At 46.1% G+C, this 23,034-nt stretch overlaps 1 protein-coding gene across 3 annotated transcripts in view; it reads right to left on the bottom strand.

Annotated features, from left to right (window-relative positions):
- The window catches only part of MTCL1 (microtubule crosslinking factor 1), a 120,493-nt gene that overhangs the window by 14,761 nt on the left and 82,698 nt on the right, over positions 1–23,034 (bottom strand). For 2 of the 3 annotated variants that reach the window (XM_057313237.1, XM_044382846.3), the window contains 5 exons: positions 20,315–20,437; positions 17,670–17,900; positions 16,272–16,469; positions 8,343–8,510; positions 4,682–4,936 (listed from right to left, as the gene is read on the bottom strand). In XM_057313237.1, coding sequence (XP_057169220.1) covers positions 4,682–4,936; positions 8,343–8,510; positions 16,272–16,469; positions 17,670–17,900; positions 20,315–20,437 — 975 coding nt within the window. The remainder of the gene's footprint in view (positions 1–4,681; positions 4,937–8,342; positions 8,511–16,271; positions 16,470–17,669; positions 17,901–20,314; positions 20,438–23,034) is intronic. The other variant, XM_057313238.1, reaches the window with a different exon arrangement.

The raw sequence follows: 23,034 nt of genomic DNA, 5'->3' as shown, positions 1-23,034 counted from the left end.
ACTGAACACTGTTAAATGACATATTTAGAACTCTCTTTCATACCTTCAGAAATTAAGGCACCCTCACATCAGCGATAGCAAACTTCTGAAGGTGAATCTGATTTTCCTAACTAGCAGAGTTTCCTCATTCTAACACTATTATTTCCAAATCATTTGGAATGGGTCCCATCTACAACCCAAGTGATTGAACTGGGTTGTAACCACTGGTGTCAAAAACAACTTCTCACTTTGCTTGGGAGGATTACAACTTAGCTATCAAGTTAATGAAAGATCTGGACTGACTGAAAAAGGAAAAATAAGCCACCCTCTTTAGAACCACACCTTTTTTGCCTGCCTTGGGAAACGCAGGAAGCAATAGTGGGGAACACGCAGGCGCCCCTAGAGTGAGGAAGGCCTGAGTGGGAGCCACCGTCCTGTGGCTTGCTGGTTTGCTGGCAGGAGTGAAGTCCCCAGCTCAGTGTCCCCAGCTCAGTGTCCTCATCTGTAACGTGGGGACCGCCCAGCTGCCTGCTGTGGACGGGAGCAGCACGGGGGCCCCTGGCAAGGCAAGCCCAGCAGGGCTCACTGTTCGTCAGCGAGACCAGCACTGACCTCCCTGGGGTCTGGGTGCGCTGATACACGCCTTGCTGATTTACGGCACGAGAACGAACCATGTGGAGCCACTTAGGAAGGGAGCCAACGTGAAATCACAGGGAAAGGCTGGGAATGGCGTGCAGGGCGGATGCTCGCTCCCTGGAGAAACCGTAGTGGACCACTTCCCCCTGGACTCTCCAGAGCTTTCCTCACCACCTTCCTTTCGAAACATGCAAAGAAAGCACAGCGGAGGGCTGAGGAGAGTTCCACCTACATGTGTCCACTGGGGTCTTTACCAGATGACACGTTCACACACGCCACCACCGCGGGGGCTGCTCTCCTGGCTAAGAAAGTTCTCTGAAGGGTGAAAGTGACATTTGGATTTGTGAAAGAGGAAAGATGTTCAGTCCTCAAGTGCTGAGACCGTGCCAGCAAGTTCTACAACTCCCCTGGAAGCATTAATTTACTTTTTAACGAAGCATCTTTCACAAGCTACACCTCTGTGTCCTAACCGAGGCCTTTGTCCAGGAGCTGGACGTAAGCATGGCCTGTTCATCATCAGCCACGTGAAATAATGGAGACAAAGGACTTTTACTCATTTTTCATCATTCCTGAGACAATGGATTATCTTCATTTTCTGAGAAAGATGGTAATTCAAGCAGCCAGAGCTTCAATGTTAGAGTCTGAGATGGGGTCAGAGTTGAATTAGGGAACAAGCCAATCGCTTCAGCTCGGCCCCTCTGATCTCTACCAGCCCCTCCACCCCAAGACACAATTCTTCCCAGTTCTCTTAAAGATGCTAAATGTTTTCTTTAAAACACAAACAAAAAACAACAACAAAAAGGGAAAGCTTTTTATTACGTTCATCAAATGCAAGTCGGCACAATTTAGTTCTAACACATGATCATCTCAAAGCTATTCTGGGCAAGGAATTAAAATGCAAGAGTCACACTCGGAGCTGTAAATGTGCACCGAGGGTGTGTGTGAAGAGGAGGAAAGAATGACTAAGGAGGAGGGCTCCTCTAACGAGCACATTCTAACTCAGCACAGTGGGAATTCAAAAATAAACACAGGCAGCCAGGAGCAAGGCGCACTAAAGCTGGTCAGTGTTAGGTTTCCTAAAAATGAACTGGAATGGGTTTAGCTGGAGGTATCTGCTGCTAAGATGCCTCTGGGATGTTGTAATAGAATAATGGGTCCTTAAAAGGATAGGGTTTCCTAGGAGAGTCATTTCGAACCAGCCATGGGCACCCACTGTACTTCAATCCTGCAGTGGAATGACTTTTAATGCAAATAGAAAACTGAAAAGACTTGCATTTCAAATGATACAGGAAACAATAAGCCCTCCACAGTGTCACCTTACCTGAACTGGTCAAAAGAAAAAAGGTCACTTTGTGAACGGCTTTGAGAAGAATGGCCTTTCAGACTGTAGAAGCAGCTGATTTAAGGAAGTTACTGGAAGGAGACTGGGACGACACATGGTCTTTCCTTTAGGTCTTTAGTACAGCGGCGAGTCCTTTATCATCTGCATGTTAACTGGGAACTTAATTCTACCGAGAAATGTAGTGCGACTCCATAAAAGTTAACTATCGCCCAGCCAAATCTGGACTGGGACAAGGGATGCTAAGATAGATGACATGTGTTATGTGACCTGAACCGCATTCCCACAGCCATCTGTCATATAAGATGCCTCATGCGGCACAGAAATTATGTAGGAATTCAATGACACCCAACAAGCATGAAGCACGTGTTCTCAAAGTGGAAAATGGATTTAGTGTTACTTCCTTCACCATCTGTATTAGGTTCACAGTCAAGGTTCCATGGCTCCCCAAGTAGTCAAATATCAAGAGCATATATTACGAAGAATGTTCACCTGTATTTCTTGTTTATCTATGGAATGTGGAGCTAAAAATTAAATGAACGATAAACCACACACACACACACACACACACACATACACACACACACACTTTGGTCAATTTCCTCTTCCAGAGAACGAAGATAACCGCTCCATCTAATTTTCGGGATTGGGCACCAAGATTTATAAACTCTTCTTTTAGAATGCTGACTGTTTGGGGAAAAGGCCGGCTTTATTTTTGAAAGCCACAACTGCGTATGTGCAGCATCAGTCACTGGCAGCAAATCCTCTTCTAAAAACAGCAGTGAGATCATTGTACAAAGCCTGTGGGATCCACTGCACAGATTTCAGGAACAGATGAACGCCTGGAACCCACGTGTCTCGAATCCATTATGCTCAGAGATGTGAACCTTGAGGACTCGGGTTCTGAGGCTGTTGGCTCAGTGGAAACGTCCTGACTCGGAAGACTGACGTGAATGGGAAATGGAGTTGGGCACATGCCCAATCTTACCCTTCAAAATACAGTCTTAAAATGGGGTGGCTGCTCCTCCCCTGGTCATTAACTCTTCAAAAGTTGACGATCATCGGATGTCCTACTACTTTTCCTTCACTAGGGATTCCTCATTTCCAAAAGTGAAACCCTAAAAGATTTGCTTAAATTATATCCAAGCTGTGACTTCCAAAAAGAAGCTATGGCAAGACCAAAGAGCCCACAGCTAACAGGCACAGGGGACCCCAGCAGGGCTGTGGCAGGGATCACGATGGCCTTGCTGTACCATAGGAGGGACAGACAGGGTGAGTGCTCCTAGAGGGAAGGCCAAGAGGGACCGTCCCTGATAACGAGGTGTCTGGAGGTACTGAGACACTGGTTAACCGAAGCTGGGTATGACAAATCTGTGACCCCTTCAAAAGAATACATGCTGTTTTTGCCCCTGCGATTTCTACCTAACTGCTGATCTGTTCAGGAGAGCATAGGCAGAGATTTAATACAGAAGATTCTTTTCAAATGATGCATTTCTAGACCAAACAGGAAGTGGCCACCTTACTTCTGATTGACTTTGGGGAATTTTGAAATGAGACACATCAAACACCAATATGGTGACTCAGTTGCATGAGTAATCGAATCTAGGAAGAACTTCCCCTCCATTCCATCTGCACTGTGCCTTCTTCTCCACAGTTTCTGAGCCAGAGGCTCCTGGCTTTTTTTTAGTTCATTCACCTTCTCTCCCTCCCCAACAGCATGCAGAAACTAACTTCGGCCATTGCACCAGCATAACACAGGTATCACATCTGGGGATGACAGAACACATTTTCAAAAGGCTCCCACATAAATGCAGGCAGTATGGCTATTTGTAATGGAGTAATAAGGTTATTTTTCCTGAACTCAGTTTCTTATTGATTAATACATTTCCTTGAGGCCTCATAAATTTTTAAGTGTGACGGCCAAAATAAATAATAATAATAATAATAATAATAATAATAATACCACCCATATATACTATGTAAAAATCCAGCCAGAGAAGAATTCCAAACCTTTATCAGTTTGATGTGGAAATTTACTTTGTGCATCACTCAGGTATGACCACAACTGTGCAAACTGTCCTAAGTTGGACACAACGCAGAGAATGATTCTCCGGGAGGTAGAAAAACAACTCCCTTTCTCCCCCTGAATTCATCTGGGTGTTTGAATTGTTTGTTTGGCTCAAGAGAATGAGCTACCAGCTCCCTCCCTCGACTATGGTCCGACCTAATCGCAGCTCAGCAATATCCAGAGCAGGTGCAAACAGCCTGATTTCCAACTTAATTCAGCAACTTCTTTACTAATGGACAGCAATTCCATTCAAGTTGGAGCAGCCATTATGACCACATCTTTAGCAGCAAACTTAAAAGGTAGCTTGCTTTTTGGCAGGAATCACCTTATAAGACCTGAAATAACCTCATGTTTCAAGTTTAGTCTTTACATTCCTTCAGAATGTTACCCCCCTCACCAGCCCCGACCACAGACCTACCCCACGTATATACACACACAAGGACGTTACCTACAAACCCTGCAATGGAAAGATCTGTGTAACGCGAGGGCTGAGTCTAGGTCACCAATGCTAGAAATTCTACGTTTTTTTCCTCTTTCTTCAGAAGCTCGTGAAACATTAGCCTAACTTTTTTTTTTCCCCTCTAAGTGCTCTAATTTCCAGGTTAGTTTAGTTGTCTGTACTCTCCTCCCTGTTTGCTGGCGCCTGGGTGCTCCCTTACCTGTTCTATTCTCCACAACAGCTCCTTCTTTTGCTGCTCCCACTCCTGCCGGTCTCTGTCCAGACGGTCGAGAAGCTCCACCTTCTCCCGGTTCCAGTTCTTCTCGCTGTGATGGATCTGCCAGCGCAGGTCCATGACCAGGCCATGACTGTCAGCCAGGAGCTTCTGGTGCGTTTCCCTCTCCTTCTTGAATGCACCTTTGCTGTCGGCAGAAGAGCCTGATTCTCCCAAATTCTTCTCAGTCTTCTCTTCCAGCTGGCAAGGAGAAAAGACTTAGACCTTAGCCCCTGGCAAATCTTGTATTAACAGGTGAAGAAAATCTCAGCTCACTTGCATATTATCCCTGGAAACATGTTTAAACCAAGATTTGACCAATCCCATGGAAAAAAAAAATTCTCATTTTTAAAGTCCTAATTACAAACATTTGACATAGAGAGTCACACAAAACATAAAGCAGTGAGTCCACTTAGCTTCCTGTGGTCTGCATCTCAGCTCCACTTCAGGACTCAGTTACCACCATATCTTGCCTGTCCTTCTATAGAGGTCCTTGAGGGCAGGTCCCTGTCCATCACTAAATCCTCAGCCCCCACATGGAAATGAGGGATGGAGCAGTAGTGGGACCTACTGGTCTACAATAAATATCCATTAAATGTCTTTTGAGATTAAATACCAAAAGAAACAAACAAGCAAAAAAATTTCCATCTAGATATATCATATTCAAACTGCTGAAAACCAAACAGGACACCTTGGAGGCAGACAGACACAGGACAAACAGACATGAGTGACAGCACACCTCTCGTCTGAAACTATGCAAGTCAGAAGACGATGGAGTGGCATCCTTAAAGAGCTGAAGGGGAAAAAATGTCAACATTGATAGACTTCTATGCTCAGCAACAATATCTTTCAAAAATAAAGGGGGAAAAGGCTTTTTCAACAAATTTTAAAAAAACATTGCCAGCAGACCTGTACTTTAAGAAGTGATGGAAGTTTTCAGGCAGAAGGATTATGATAGTAAGAGACACCCTGATTTACACAAAAAATGAACACTGGAAATGACAGAAGAAATACAAATAAAAGTATGTTTAATTGCTTTTAAGTGTTATTGAGTGTCTAAAGCAAAACCAGTTGCAATGTATTGTGTTTACAGGAGTAAGCTGTGGCAACAGTGCAGGGGATGGAGGAGGGAGCTGGGAGCACACTGCTGCTGCAGAACATGACAGATTTCAGTGAAGGATTAATGAACATAAAGATGCAACTTTCTGCATTCTAGTTCAGCAGAGCCCTGGATTTTTACCTAGGGACCATGTTACTCCATTCAATTCTGATGGCTTCTAGTCCATTCTCTTCCTTGAAGCCAGAATAATCTTTTAAATATGTAAATCAAAATGCTTTACCTCCATGATAAAATCAGGATTAATGTTTCAGTATTTTGCACATTTTTCTTTTCCCTCATACCTGACCAGGTGCAGCTCCTCAGATGGACTTACCCCTTTTTTCATGATTTTTTTTTTGTCTGAAACATCCTTTCTCTCCTTTTCCATGTATCCACTCCTATTGATCTTCTGAGACTCATTCTAAGCAGGACTTTCACAAACAACCCCTCCCTAACCCTTGGGCTGAGGTGCATGGCCTGCACACCCCTATTTCCTGGCAGCACTGTGTAGAGGCCTGGCAGGGCACTTATCACACTATTATAAGTGACAGCCCTTGTCTGGGTCTCCCACCACACGGAGAGCCCCTTCAAGAAATGTCTTCTTTGTTGCTGGATCCTTGACATCTACAGCAAGGCCTGACAGGGGGGCTAACTGATGGAATCACAGATTTGGCCATGGACACAACATGACCTCCACTGAGATAAAATACTTCACTTTTGGTAGAACTCAACTGTTTTGCTTTTAAGTAGAAGAAAGTAAAGATGGGAGGATTATAAATAAACTAGCTTCAGCCCACATTCATGGCTTCCTGGGCTGCAACTGTTTCAGAAACTTCATTTTATGATTTGGGTGGAAGATGAATCTTTACCTATTACCACCTGGCTTCTAAGTCTGAAGTCCTAATTCTATTTCTGGGTGTCTGGTGAGGCTTCCTGAGGCTTTACGTGTCGCACGCGTGTGGGTGGCTACCAGGTTTCTCTAAGACAAAGATGAAATATTTTGAAACTGGCACATATCAAAGATTAGGCCTCCTTTCTTCAGCTACACTTACATCTTTGAAAATATTTAGCTTTCTCCCCCATAAACATATTTTAAAATAGGTTTAAAGGCGGCTCACCAGAGAGCATCTTACTCATTTTGCCGCCACTGCTGACTGTTCAGGCTGTGCACTAAGATAAACAGAGCATCGAGTAAGAATCTCCTATCAGGCGAGTAGGCAGGAGTCATAACTGGGTCAGCGGCTCCACCAGCCTGGCCTGATGCTGTGGTTTTGCTATGCTTTGCTGCTTCCTCTGTGGAGAAGGCAGTGTCTCCGCTCTACCGGGGGCTGCAAGCCTGAATCCACTGCGCCCCTAGGCCAGCTGGCAATGCAGATGAACTTGTGAGTATCAGGGGGGCTGTTTTCTTTTGGCATGACAGGCTCTTTCATCTATTATCAAGGCCATTTGGAAGATGTCTCCTTTCTGGGCAATTTTTTTTTCTTTCATGATCTAGCCAATTCATATAAAATTTTAATTACTTTAAGATTGGCCTCAAAATAGGGCTCAGAAAGTAGAGTATCAAAGATGCACAGACTTTTCCTCCTATCATGATCAAGGGGCTGGAAGAAACCTGGAGAAACAATCCGGGCAAGCAGACTCAGGGCAGGAGGTGATACTGCTTTTAAGGGCTTCCAGGGAGAAAACACTTAGAAAAGAACGTTTCTGGCTACATCTGACCTTAACAACCATGGCCATGGTCTAAAATCTCCGAGGAGGCTCAGCTTGGTTGGGAAGGTGGAGGCAAGACCCCGTTCTCTCTGCTCGAGCGCTAAAGGCTCTGTGATCTGAGACCAGCCACTTCCTCCGGGCCTCCGTTTCCTCTAGGGGAAATAAGACCACGGAAACTAATCAGACTTCTAGGGCACACGGTGGAAGGTCTACAAGCTCTTTTCAGTATTTGGAGGAATCTAAAGGAACGCACACAGTTTCCTTTTCTGAGATAACTAAGCCACAATCTTTTCTCTGCACCTGTCTGAACTATGTCAGTGTGTTCTGATCACCACTTCATGCTGACCACCCTCTGATGGGGCTAAATACAGCCTTGTTCAACACAGAATGGAAAAATAACTGCTACTGTCAAAACGTGGTCACTGGAGATGGTGTTTCATACTTGGGAGAGGCAATAGGAGGGAGAAGAAGGTGCCTTGGAAAAGCTAGGAATTTTTTTTTTTTAAGTAGGCTTCACACCCAGCATGGAGCCCAACACCTGGCTTGAACTCATGACCCCGGAGATCAAGACCTGAGCTGAGATCAAGAGTCAGATGCTCAACCGGCTGCGCCACCCAGGCGCCCCGAGGCTGGGAATTTTAAGGAGAGCGAGCAGGCAGCTGTTCCTGGCTTTCCCGTTGGAGCCCGAGCTCTTTGGACAAAGATCACCATGGATCTGAGGAACCGCGTCTTCTCCCCACCCCGCCCAGATGGCAGAGGTCCCACAGCACGAGCAGGGGAGGCCCTGCGGGCAGGTACCTGCTCCAGGCGGCACTTGAGCGCGGCCCACTCCACGTCCCAGGAGGCCTTGTCGCTGGCGTACTGCTGCTGCAGCCGCCGCCGCGCATGCTCGTCCTCGCGCAGCTCGGTGCGCAGGTCCTCCAGCAGGCTCTTGAGCGCCCCGAACAGCTGCTGGTTTTCCGCCACCTGCGGGAGCGAACACGGAGTTGGTTTAGCCCCCTCATGTAAGGGTATTCTTTTGTCAAGGCATCAAGGTGGTGCTGGGTTGTGTCCAAGGTGCCATTGTGATGGGTACAGAACAGGTAGAAAGTCTGCAGTTAGAGGGACAGAGACAGGAGGTCCCTATGCTGCCGGGCGTCAGGCTCCCGGAGCTGAGACCGCTAAGGGCCTGGTGGAACAGGAGGAGGGTCGGCACTCAGGCTGGTGCTCCGCGCCCAGAAGCAGCAGGGAGGAAGCTGCAGGAGGCCACAGGGAACCCAGAAGCCAGGGCCACGAGGATGCTGCATGGGATTTCAGATACCTGAAGCTACAGTTGGGGGTCTGGCAAGATGTAAACATCCCTATCTATGCTGTCACTGTAATGCCAGCCAGTGAGCCAGAAGAGAATACATAAAGGCTCTGTGTCTCTTAGAAACATAGGGTGGTCATACTCTGACTTGGATGGATGAGTACGGCCATGGGGGAGAGGGCATTTTGAGCTTTAATCAAAGTCAAATGTAAACGCTTAACTTGCTCATGAGGGCTTCCTCACGGTCCTCTGAAACGGAATTGCTGTGCCCCTCCTTTCGGCTGCACCAACTGCACCAATAACCACGCACCTACTTGTTCTCCTGTGCCTCCCTGACCACCCGACCGCCCATGTGAGCGCACGGGGGACAGACAACACCCGACTCGCTCCCACACTTCCGGCGTCCCACACAGTGCTCCGCTCATGTGAAGTATGCAAGCAGGTCTGATTAATGAACACGGGACTTTTATCACTAATCCGCTTCCACCTAACTTAAAAGATTTTTTATTTTCTAAAACTCACCCTGACCTTTGAAAGCACATTTCAAAACCATGATTGCTATCTTTGTACGTTTCGGCATGGGCATTATAACAGAAAGGTCTGTCCCAGTGAATTAAATACTGTATCAATTATGGTACCTGGATAATAAAAATGCCACGAGCTCATCTCTTCCAATCTGACAGAAAACACTAAAAGTGCATCACGAGCTCCCAGACTGGTCACAGGGCCATCTTGTTCGGGGCATTTACGAGGCAGGTAGAATCAAAGCTCTCTCAGTCCTGCTGGAGTCAGAATGTCTCGAGACTTTGGGAACACAGAGCCCCTTACTCTCAGAGAGACTCCCCCCTGCTTGATAACCCTCTCGTGCCAAGGGCAGCAGGACAGTGCCCCCAGCTCTCCTCTACCACATGGAGAGTCTGTCATGCTCCTAAAACCAACTCGTTAATCCCCTAAATACACATGCACAGAGATAAAAACGGACAGCCACATTTGGGAAGAATTTAAGATACTTTGGTTTTCTGTTTGGATTTAAATAAAGTTGAATTAGAAAAGAGAAACTCCTTAACTGAGATTTATTACTGAAAACTCCCCAGTTTTCCCTGTCAGTTGTCTGGAGTTCTAATATTAGATGTGGTGGACTTTCCATGGGGTAGAAAGGCCTATTTGTTAACATTTATGGCTCTTTGGTTTTTCTCCTCCTGACCATCAATTTTTACTTTAATAGCTCTGAGACTAAAGCCAAGAAGAGTACAATCCAGTTAACATTAGAAAGATTCAGCAGCTAGAAAGCCTTCTAAAAATCCTACACGTTCCTTCTAACCACCAGAATATAAGTAAATTACCACTACACTCAAAGAGGTGCTCAAGATATGTGTACGACTGTAATAAATGTCGAACAGTTTCTTTCAACTCTGCACCAAAAGTATTTAAAAATAATGTAAATGCACGTCTTCTTGAGGACAGGGTTTGTGTGAAAAAAAGTTACATTTTATAGTAGATTCATCTGGCATTTTTATCTTTGGATTTTAAACTTTTAAAAAATCACTACTTTTTAAGTCAAAGTATTTTAAGCATGAAGTAATGGGAATAATTTTGATCTAGTCTCTGAGTAGTCATCTAATTCTCACTGAAGAAAAAGCAGAAAACCATATAATCGATTCTTGTATGTGATCCATCTCTCTCTAAAAAGCCCACTTTGTGAATGTCGTCAGCCTGCGGGGTTCTTAGCCCCACCCCAAATGGCTCTGATAACTTCAGGACCAGAGTTCGTGGTCCTCGGAAGCAGGAATTCACAGAACAGTCCTTTTGCAGACTGAAATTTTGGTTCCTCTGGAAATAAGTACTTTCTGGCATTAGCAAATATCAGGTTAAATAAAATTAAGCCTTAATGTTTTCATGCACATTTGGGTCAAAGTAATCAACACAATGTGCTATTGTACCAGCATAATATTAATCATCACAGAATGAGTTCAAAAATTGCTCTGGGATGAAGGTGGCCAAAGAGAGCAAGAGAGCCCACGGAATGGATGTTACTGGTACTTGTTATGATAATCACCCAGGAGCAGCACGTGACATGGCAAGAAGCCAGACTAGCTCCCCGCCACTGGTGTACAACCCCGAGAACGGATGTCCAAACAAAAACTTCTGAAGACCCAGATGGGAAGGATGCTTCTAAACTTATTCATGTACAAAAAGCCCAGTGATGAAAAGTAATACTGACTGTCTCTAACAGAGGGTGCCAGATCAGGTGTGCCGGTCACTCACGCGCATGGTCTCCTTTGCGTCCCACACCGATCCTGGGTGCGCACCATCCCGTGTCCCGTGTGACAGAGGAGGGGCTAGAGCACGTGGCAACACGGCAACCGCCAGGCTCTCCCTGCGAGGAAGGGCAATGCGGACTGTGCTCCGGGTTTGTCCATCTGAGGCTGGACAACCTGGACCAACGTATCGAAATTCTGACATTATACTCTACCCAGGTTTTGCTTTTTTAGAATTTTGCCCAAGAGTAGCCACCTCATCTCTGGAAACAAATTCTATCACCCAGATCAATGGAAATAATTTAACGAGCCATCCTGAAAGAACGCCTAAAAGTTACTTGTCTCATTTTTCTCCCTGTGGGGGCCCTTGCTGCAATGTTTTGGGTAAAAAGATGACCCTAATTGGGACGTCTGGGTGACTCAGTCAGTTAAGTGTCTGCCTTCGGCTCGGGTCGTGATCCCAGGGTCCTGGGATCGAGTCCTGCCTCGGGCTCCCTGCTCTAATTAAGAATGGAATCAAGATTCTCTGGGCCATTTAGAGGTCTTTGGGTCAAAGTTTTCTTGGATACAGAATTTTCTGAATCTTTTGTGCCAGGGGCCCAATTATGCAACCTTTTAGTTTATAGGTCTGTTAAGTATAGGTCAATTTTGATCAAAAAGACCAATTTTTCAACCTCTTCAAGATCAGCCAGTTGGTTTTCTTACAAAGAAGCAAGATAAAATGGTCCTACCATTTCCTTTTCCTCAGGCTAAGGGTATTTCAACTCTTTCAAGTTCATCTCTCTTGGGAAATGCTTACAATAATCCCAAAATTGGAATCAGGAGCTTGACTGTGCTATAAAGTGCTAAACTTTATAACAGGTTCAAGGTTGGGCTTCAGCCAATAAGACTGCTACCCCAATACACAATAAATATTATTAATAGAAAGTAACAAGGAAGTTTCTGGGAAAGATAACACACCAAGATATTTGTGATACAATGCCAGCTATTTGATCAAATCATTCTTGCCTAAGATTTCTAAGATAGTGTGTTTCATAATTCTGTGAAAGAGCTAAACTACCAGCAGCCACTTTGCTTATATCAAAGCCATTAATTTTGGAGATGGGTTTAATCTAAAGTTGGAACAGATATACTGACATGGCTGCTATGCGCTGACCACAGAAAGCCAGATGGCCTCTACTTCCTATTCATCCAGGCTAGCAGACATAGGCAGGGGTTCCAGAATGCCATGGTAGCTGCCCCTGATCCCCAACACAGGCATAGTTCCTATTTCATACTTAAAAAGAGGGGGACCTCACATCCTAGTCAATAAAGTAACTCCTCTACCAGCAAGAGTCCCAAGATAAGTCCTTAACTGTGAGATCAGACTGAAAGGATACATCCAGCAACATTTTAATAAATAAGCCATTTGTCATTCTTGCTTTCATTGTTCCATTCAGATTAATTTTAAGATTCTTTTCTAAAACTAGTATCCTCCCACAGATAAAAGAGAATGAGTCACTGAAGACTGGCCATGAAAATTCCTGGTAGAGGGTTAGAGATAAGAGATTCATTTATGTACAAAAATCATCTGTCCTTTGGATGAGAATATGCCAGGTGATCCGGGCCATGAAGGCTCTGCGGGGCTGGTCACCGTAATTTTCAGAGAGCTTCCCGAGAATAAACGTGGGCTTGTGAAAGAAGTGATGGACATATATTTAGTAAGTTATAATGCAGGTTTATCAGCCGAAGGCTTCAAAGAAACCAGGGCAGGTGTGATGAAAATCAAGGGGCCAGATGGGAAGAAATCACTTATGAGTGAGGTTTAGGGTTTACTGCGGACGGTGGCTGGCGCTGGGAGGTGGGGCAGGGGCCGAGAGAGTCCTTTCCTGAGTATCCTTGAGTACTTGTGGCTCTTCATTCCTGTGCCCATCCTATTTGCACAATAACAGGAATAAACAAAAACACACAGCCAACATAAAGTGTTTCATAATTATAAGCTCTGGTCTGGTCTGTTTATAGACAGTTGCATATCTCCTAGGTGAGGTTATAAATTTTCAGAGTCTGAAAAATGAATCGTGGTACAACATAAATATTGGAGGTAAAACTGATCCAGGTTCAAGAGGAGAGCTTCCTTATTTAAAAAAAAAAAAAAAAAAAAGGAGAGAGAAAGAAAGAAAGAAAAAGAGTCGGAGCAGATCACAGTTCTGATATATAGGTCTTGTCTGGCAGAGGTGCTCTTTCTGGAAGTTTCTGCATCTTGGGCAAAGCAGAAAGGTGGGCACCAAGGTGAGTCGACATCTGGGAGGCCCAGGGAGCCAAAGGCACCCTGTCTACAGGAGAGAGGCTGACTTCTACTGCGGGTGGCTTCTGAAGGCCCTAAGCTCCACACGAGTCCTGCACAAATGAGTGACAAAGGTCCTGGGGAACAGATTATACTCGGTCCTGAAGCTGGGTCCTGAGGGAGACTCTTTAGTGACCATCTGTAGTTGAAGACCAACACGAAACATAATTTCATTAGCTCTTGCTCTGAATTTTAAATTAGGTTCTCTATATTTACACTTAGATGCTTTAATAAAGAATATTATGTCCCATCCCTGGATGAAAAAGTAACTTCTCTTGGAATAAATTAATCTAATTCACAGACAATTAGCTAGTTGGAACCACAGGGCCATAATTCTGGCACTATTAGCCACCTCGCATTAAAAATCTTGATTTCAGGAACTACTAGTAAGCATAAAATGCATATGTAGCCTTAGGTCTCAAAAGCTTAACGTCGTGGCCAGCATCCTGGAGCTCAGGGAGAGCTATACAATAAGCCCTCGCATATTTTCCAGCTCTTCCAGAAGGCCGGGCAAACTGAAAGGGCTTTCTGTTCTCGAGGACAATCAGGTCGCTGCCCCTAGATCACTAGTCCTGTAACTAAAAACCAGTCAACGGGGAACATTCACACAGCCAAACATTTTCCAACCTGATAATTTTTTATGAACTATTCTCAAGGTTGACTTGATCTACACACATTTTTTTTCAACCTCTTGACAAGGATACATTTTGCCATCCTCTGTGTTCAACTGTGAGAACGTTCACTATGATACAAAGCAAAGACCAAGGCCTGGGAAACGGTGTCTCTTGCGAAGTTAGGCCACGTCGCCCATTCTGCTTATCACCTTGGCAGGTTCTCAGAGTTGCTGAAAAGGGTGCGGCTCTCTAGGACACGTTCCTGCTCCTGCGGGCCAGCTGCCGAGCTCACACCCACACCACGAAAGGGCAGGCAAATCTGCTAACTGAGAATGGTCACTCCCAGGCAGCCAGCTGTCGTACAGTAGAGTGCATTCATCTTCTGTCCTCGGATGGACGGCATCGTGCACTTAACTCCTACAGACAGACGGGGCCATGAACGGCAGCCCGGATCCTGCCCGTCCGCACCCTGTCCTGCAGGCCCCCCGTGTGCCTCGACCGCACACCGTACAAAGTGGAATCTCATGGCTCCCACCTCCACTTTCAAGGGACCAGTGAAAAAGTCAGCTTTGGAAGGAGGCGAAGAGACATGACGTTACAATACACTGAATGTGAGTTTCCAGCTGAGCGACTTCACCTTATTTTCCACCCCCAGGGTAACATTTTCCATGAGAACTGGTTAGAAAACCAGATGTGTTACATTTTTTCCCTTTTCCTAAGCATCTGGACCCACGGGTGGGAAACACCCAACACGTGACCTGAGACGCAGCAGGTCTGGGGCTAAGTGGCAATCAGCGGATGCTATTTGAGTTAATCACAGATACTTCATAGATAGAATGACAACATCTCTTTGAAACATACTAAAAGTGGTAGGTTTTCGAGGATTATTTGCAAAGTAGCATTTTATTTTCTAACTAGATCCATTGCTGGAAAACTCATTCCATGAGCTAAAATCTCCCCAGGGACACTGACATAATGACAAACTTCCTAATAAGTGTAATTAAACATTCATTTGAAAGTATAACCTCTTTCTTGAGTCATATTATTCAGGGGAAATGAAGGGAGGATGGGCATGCAGAGAAAACAGCTCTCTAGTTATGAAAATCTGATTTGTCTACGAAAAGAAAGCAGACGGGGGAAAAGACACATATCTCCTAGGCCTGTGCTCAGACATCACGACTTTTCTCATTTGGATCTGAGCCAAAGTTCTGATGACAGCCCTCTCCCACTTGACCCTCTGAGGCTCTAGGCTGAGGGAGGAGCCGCAGCTGTGGAGTCCAGTGCACAGGGAGTGCCCAGAAATGTCGGCGGTCGAGGGGCCACAGCCACGCCCAGGGTCATGTGCACTTCGGGTCCAACCTGTCCTGCCCTCTCACCCCAGGGTCAAGGGTCTAGGGTTTGCGGCCTCTGGCTCTGCCCTGCAGAACCCTCAAAGAAGCAACATAGGATCAGAAAAAGACTCAGACCAGAAAGTCTGGGAGCAAAGAAGCTTTAACACTGGGTACCTCCTAGGGTCTCAGCATTCCAAACCCAACACAGCAGCTGTTGTGTAGAGAAGCGCAAAAAAGTCTGGCTGGCATCAATAGCATCTTTTGGTTTATTAAGCAGGGGCTATCTGCTTAATAATTAATAAATGTGGCATTTGGCAACATTAATAATTATTTCCTATTATACACTGAAATCCCATCTCCATATATGCTTTTAATTTTTTTAAGTGTCATCAAATATTTTTATTTCAAGTGGCCCAATAAGAACCTAAAACACTTTATACATGTTTAGGATTTTAAAAAATACTTTTTCTTTCCTCCTTATGCATTATGTTGCCAAATTTGTGATGCTGCTGATGCCCCTTCAGGTCAACGTCAACAAAAAAGCCCTGTACCTTCTCTCTCCGGCCACAAGGAGCGCGCTTCACTCCATAATGTCTCTTTCGTGGAAGCCCGGTCAACCTTTGTAGAGCCATGGATCCCTCCACACACCAGTCTACATCTTCCCCCTCTCCTTCTCAGGTACGTTTGCTGGCCCCTCCAGCTGATCTGATCCGACTATGCCCCTTATTTATACGTGTAAGCCAAAGGAACCAGTGGGCTGACACTGAAATAAAGTCTTAATGACATGACCACAGGCGGTCAGAGTTTTCAACTCCCTGAACACCAGCATATAAAATAAGACGACATGGACATAGACTAGGAGTCGCCTCTCCCAGGTGTGGGTAGAAAGAGGGGCTGGGACCTCGGCACCCACCTGCCTGTGGAACTGTCCCCCGTGCGCAGGCTGCAGCCTCGATCCATGGTCACCAATCTGCACAGGGGAGTGTGGAGAATGCTCTCCCATCGAAAAGCTGCAGCCTGGACCATTGTCATCTCGGTCTGGGCTGTCCCCCTTCAGGTCCCCCTGAACTCCAAGCTCACCGAACCTGGGGAGGGTCTCTGGATGCTCGCTCTGAAAACAGCAGGAGACAATGATCACAGCTCCACCTGAATCCTTTGCTGTACAGCCTGCTTTTTATTGTTGGAGGGTAATTCTCCATTTTATGGCTTATCAAGTCCTGACTTCTCAGGCCTTTCCTGAATATGCTCATTTAGCCCATTTCACTCACTGGCCACCTTCTTCATAGAAACAGCACACAGTGGGTACCCAATGGGTCAGAAAAGATTAGAAATTTTACTGTTTGTACGTTATTTTGATAATGAAAAATTTTACGATTTATACATTATTATTGATTACAGGTATGGTTTTATAAGCTAGAGGATCAGCGGGAAACTTCACAACCACTTCTAGGCTTTGCTTAATGATGGTTTTCTATGTCAAGGCTCTTTGGAAGCAGGCTGAATTAATTTTGGAAGACTTTCTTTCCTCCCTGAAGAAAGAGAATCAATTTATCTTCCCCTTCATAGGAGGACTTAAAATTACATACAGTGAAAAGCACATGAAAAGTCTTTGGGAGCTAAAGGGAAACCCATATCTATGATGCCCCGAAACAGCTGACGAAGGAGCGGGGGTGCGGATGCCCAGCACACAGCCAGCAGCAGTGGCCAGAAGGCAAGGCCCGAAGGAGCCTGCAGAGCTGGAGGCCCCGTGGACTGAATCAATCAGAATCACTCAGAAAGCAAAGGACTCTGTTCTGGGTCTGCGATGCATCTGGGAGAGGAGGCACAAGCGGGAGCACATACACAAATTTCAGAGGTGGCAAAACTCTGCCCATCTGGAGCCTAGCAGAGACCCTTATCAACCCGCACGGGCAGAACGGGCTCTAGCATTTAGGAACAAAAACTGAAATGGAAGGGAGAGAGGAAGATTCAGAACCGGGTCTGACAAACCAGCAAGGCAGCCCGAGAGACGCACGGGACCTCAGGGTGACAACTTGCGTGAACTCAAAGGTCAGCAATGGAAGAAATGGCAGCACAACCTCCACGCAGAGACGAGGACTCTGCAAACGAGGCCACGGGACAGCACAGAATTCCTGGTCTAATACAGAACTGGACAACCTGCTGCATTTTCCATCCTGGCTCGGGCTTGATAAAATCCTCTGAAAGAGCAGAACGTGACTTTGTGTGTAGGGCGCAGAGGGACAGCAGTGCCTGGGGGCAGGAACAAAGCGGACACGAATCGAATGGATTCCGTGTGGGGGTGGGGAGGTACCTCAGTGAAATCCTCGCCTTCCTCCTCCATCTGCTTCCCTTGCCGCCAGTGCTTTAGCAGCCACCTGAGTTTGACGTAGAACAGGAAAATGTTCTGCTTCAAGGACCGGAGCTCCTGCTGCAGCAGATTCCTCTCGTCGCTCCAGGTTCGCTCATGGAGGGTGTTCTGCAAAGCCAGGCTGTGCATTTCCAGCTCTTTCCACCTCAAGGCATAGAGGTGTTCCTCCTCCATCTTGAATGGAAAGAGAGACAAGGGTGTGACAGCGGCTATTCCAATCTGCCACCCAAACCAAACCAAGTCTTGGCAAAATGCCATTCAGTCTTGAGCATGTGGCACCTAGGACGGGAACAGAAGCCCCCAAAGTTCAGGAAACTCCTTGAGACGTGTACTCTTTAGAAAACCTCAAGGGTTTTCTGATTCAGAAGGAAACACTATTTCAAACCAAGGTGTTATCATCAATTCTCATTGTCAAGTCTCTCGTGGTGTTTCTGGAGGTCTCTAAGCTTCTTCAGGAAAACTGTTTCTCGGATGCACTGCTTACAGCTGACTCCCATGCAGGTTCCCCTTGCCCTCTGTTTGTGGGCTTACAAAAGGCACACTGCAATTGTAAGGGGGGGGTGTTAAGTGGAAACTCTTCCCCTCGGCTTCCTGAGCCTTCTGGTGTGCACAGCCCCCAGCAGAAAGAGGAGACAGCAAGCTGATGGAGAGGCCCACAGAGAGCGGGAGAGCGAGGTGGGGGGGGGGCAGGGATTCTCCCGGACACAAGGTCCTCTGCCAGGTATGGTGGGGGGCAAACAGGAAAGTAAGTTGAGAACTTACTTCCACACTTAGGACTCCACATTCCTATTGGCCACGAGTAACTCTCAGGGAAATAAAGCATTGCTAAAAAGAAGTCTTTTCCATTTCTATGCTAAGTTCCTGCTTTTCAACATGGGTACAGGCACTCTTCCAAGCAATAAACAATGATTATGTCGATAATGACTAAGCAAAGGGGTGTGAATAAAATCTTATCGCACAGATAAGGGCACAAGAATAATATCAATAGTAGCTAAATGAAAGCTTTCTGTTCCACAGACTGGAAAAAAAAAAGGGGTTCGAATACCAGCCTTGTAGCTATCAGCTGTCCTCTCCTGATTTAACACTCCCTCTTGGCCAAACACCAAGGCATTGAGTTTTGTTTTGTCTTATTTTCCTAAAGTACTCGATTAATGCTCAGAAACCACGGGGATGTGGCTATGGCTGCCTGCGGTCGACACCAGTACGTCCTACGTGCCAATGCCAGTGAAGACGGAGAGGCAGCTCTGAGAAGATCCCGGGTCTGCACAGAGACCCGCGTGGCCACCGTCATAATACCAGATCTTTTTTTGCACTTCAAGCTGAGAGAACACAAAATAGTGGTGGTTTAATTCACCATCTCGGCAGCCCTCAGAGTCTCACAGGTTCTCTTCCCCGTGGGCACAAGAGCAGGACGAGCGGGGTGAGAGGGGCAACCTACCATACTGGAAATCCAGCTTTCCAATTTACTTGCAATATTATGTTAGGCCATCAGCTGCCTGGGAAGGTTTCAGCTTCCTCAGTGGCAAAAGGAAGCTACCACAAGATGTGCAGAGCGCCTAGCTCATGGCAGGTACGCCAGAAACCCTCGAGTGTTAGTTGGCGGAGGCGCAGTGCTGGGAGGGGATGCTCTCTTGTCCTCTCATCTGCAGCCTCCTGGAAATGTTCCTTCCAGACCAGCTCTGACCAACCCCCCCCCCCCCCCCCCGCCGCCCTGGCCCACTGCCCTGGTTGCCTCCTGTTCCATGACTCTGAGCACATCCCAAGGGCCAGAGTTGGTCCTCTTCCCTCTGATATGTTAGGGAACACCGACCCTTTCCCTCTGAACAAGCCTGGATGACCTCTCACCCCCTCCAAACAGGGTCTGGAGCCTCGTCTTCAACACACTCTTTTGTCCTGAATCCAAGTACTAGACACACCTGGGACCCTGCTATTTTGCTATTAGCATCTCCAGGGATAAACTCACTTCTCAAACATGATCTTTGGTGCAGAAAAAAAAAAAAAAGGTTAAATTATTTAGGAAATGAGTACCCGTGTCTGTGAATCCCTTCTCCTAGCAACTCTGGGAAAGGATTTAACAGATAGTGGTTAATTAGCCAGTAACAGGTTATTCTAAAATAAGTTAGAAGAGTTAATAAGGCCTCAGCTCAATTACTGGAAGTTTTCTGAAGACAACCGTTTAGGGTGAGTTGTTGATATTTCGTATCAGAAAATTCACCTAACATTGAGAAAGCTTGCAAATCTGTGGGACAACAAAAGTTATGGACACATTTCCCTGTCCAGGTGTGTTAAGGTCCCTATGTGATTTTCCTTTGCTGGCGACGGCTGCAGGAAAATGTAGGTCAGAAGTTAGGAAGAACTTCCCGAGACCACAATGTAAACAGTGAAAAGCATGTCTGAGAGGAGAAAGACGGACAGCTCTCTGTATGAGACGTCCGAGGGGCAGCTCAACTGGATGAGCCTCCAGGAGTCCGGGAGTCCAGGAGCCTGCGCCTGACAGACAGCTCTCTCTCAAATACATCCTGTCATCTGTCTCCAAGGGGCTCCGCGCTCAGAGCCCTGGTTGTGCTGAAATTGGGTTACATATTTACCTTCCGAATCTTGTTTGTAAATTTCTCTGTCTCCTCTTGATGCAGTCTGGTCGCCTGCGCAAGCTGACCCTGCAGCTCCTCTAGCGATACACTCTGTTCAGGTAAAACAGGGGGGCCCCTGAGCTGATCGGTGGGATAAAGGAAGGGGTTTAGTGGAAGTGAGAACTCTGCCTGACGGGAAGACGCAGGACAGACATCTGCACAAGCCAGGGACACACACGGAGCGACACAGCATGGGTGGGCGCTGCAACGGTGGGGTGGGTCCTGTGGCAACTCCCCTGAGGTCCTGCCCGGGGCTCTGGGGTGGTCTGCGAGTGGCAACCCCAACCGCACTCATCTCCCACCTGGGAGACAGGTGCGCAGTGGTGCCTGTGGCTCGAGCTTGGACCACCACAGTCCCCACTACCCAGGCTGAGAGCAGGGAGCCAGGGTGAGCCAGAGGTGGCGTGGCCAGCTCACACGAGTCTGTCTCTGAGATTCATCGCCCGAGTTCATTCCAGGTTACAGCATTCATTTGCTCAGAGGCTTTCTTAGTAGAGATTTTCCTGCCCCATCGAGAGTGCCTTTGTTTCCTCTGGGCAGTCCTACCCTGGGCACTCGGGATAAGCGGGGTGGGGTGCCTTCGGGGACCAGAAACATCCTTTCAGTTGCACACATTGCCTAAGACAAACTGCACAAAGATCTGCCTATTACATTTTAGGTTAAAAATAGTTACGGGAATCCTTTCTTATGCCCTTTCTTGGTAAAGTCTACCTATTGGTAAAAGCCTGTCTTTGTGCCTTTTACGTCCAATGATTGGGAAGTCAGAGCTATTATGTTTTAAATAAAGTATATTTTTTAAGAAATGGAAACGGTTATATTTAAAAACCTCAGGCATCGTTAAAACTGAAGCACGATGTTTTACCCACTTGTTTATGCTACTTGAAGACAGGGGTTCATAAATCTGGGAACTGGAATGGATTGTTGTAATAAAAATAGGTGTCATCCTACTGGTTCAGTCTGATGAGCCAATCTGTGCTTTCTCACAGAGGATACTGTTCACTCGTCCTAACTGGATGTGACCTGGGTTGTCAGGACTGAAAACCATGCCCCAAGAACAGGAAATGTGTGTGGGGGGCAGATCTCTTCTCTTAGCACGAGGGATGACCGAGAGTTTACAGGAAGGATAGCGACAGAAAATCAGAAACGCTGCGGATTCACCAACTTTTGAGTAACATTTTTGAAAGCTAGAGATTTAAGCTCATCCTACTTTCAAGAAATCAAGTACTGAAAATGTTCATGCCTCTTTGAGTTGCTTGTTACTAGAGATGATTACTATAGACTTTTATATCTACTAGGCTGGGATTCCAGTTCTTTCTGAAAAGAGGGATTTCTCTCCACATTAAATTTATGCCAGTGACTAATTTTTTATTTTTAAGAGAACTACTTTATTGTTTTTTAATATGCGTGGTCTTTTACAGTAATGACTTAATCTTTTCTCCTGTTTGCCTGCCTTTCATAGTTGTGAACACACCTACTTTGTAGTCTCTATCTGATATTCTAGAATCCGAAGGCCTGTCTTGGAGTTGAACCCTGCTGTTGGCCATTAGCTGAGTCTTGCTCCAGGTGTGTGTTTTTGGCTTGTGTGTTTGCAGTTTTGCATTGTGAGTTCATCTTCAGTGGGGAGTTAGCTATGATCTTGTATCTAACCTGGGTTGAGGACGGGCCTCCAGATGGGGTTTGTGTTTGCAGAAGCCAGCGAAAGAACATCAACTCTCCTTTCCTTGGGAACTCCTAGGCCACCAGGTGACATTAGTTCAAAGCCTGATCCTGGTGAGGCTGGCTGTCAGAATGGTTATGTGGGGGAGACTTCATGCTGGTAGACAAGCTTCCCTCTACCAGCAGGCTGATGTCTCTCCAGCTGAGGCTTACACAGTGTGCAGCCCTTGGGGGTCCCGGGTCATTGCTCTCACTGCCTGTGTTGGGCCCAAGGCCCTGTGTCCTGTCCCTAGGCACCTATTAAAGCCCAAGGCTTTGGGTTCCCAATTCTGGCAACTCTCCCCCAACCTGCTTACCTAAAAGCCACAGACACTGCTGCTCTGATGTTCCCTTCTGAAATCAATTCCAACCCCTGAAGATTTTCCTACATTTTGGGGGGAATTCAGCTACATATTTAAAAAGACATTTTCTATTTTATGCAGCACTTTATTCAACAAGTATTTATTGAGCACCTATAGTGCTCGGCACTGTACTGGGGACTTAGGCCTACACAAAGCTGCCCCAAATCCCTGCCCTCCTGGGGCGTCCCTTTTGGCAGTTTAGGTACTTTGCACAGAGTGTCTTTAGGTGACCCAGGCTACTCTTCTCCCAGCTTTACTTTTTTCAGTTACTCATTAGTCTATACATTTAAAATAGAAAAATCCTCCATATTTGGATATATCTGATACTAGTCCAAGGCTCCATATGCAGAGATGTTGAAAAAGTCATCCCAATCAGGCCTATCTTTCAAGAAAACCAAGGATCTGTTAATTTAGTTTCTATATATGAAACCGAGTGAGTTAGTTTGGCTTTAATCTTAATAAATAATGTACATAAGCTGTTTTTATTCTAAACAAATATATGAGCCTCATACCTCAGCACTGTTTGATTAAAGAGTGTGTCCCTCTGTTGGAAGCACATCTTTGGGGGGGTCACAGAAAAGGACTCTTGAAGTCCTACAAAGTTGTTCATCTGGGGCATCT

This window comes from Ursus arctos, unplaced genomic scaffold (genome assembly GCF_023065955.2).
Source record: "Ursus arctos isolate Adak ecotype North America unplaced genomic scaffold, UrsArc2.0 scaffold_17, whole genome shotgun sequence".
Classification (NCBI taxonomy): domain Eukaryota; kingdom Metazoa; phylum Chordata; class Mammalia; order Carnivora; family Ursidae; genus Ursus; species Ursus arctos.
This window is presented reverse-complemented; position numbering and strand designations above follow the sequence as displayed.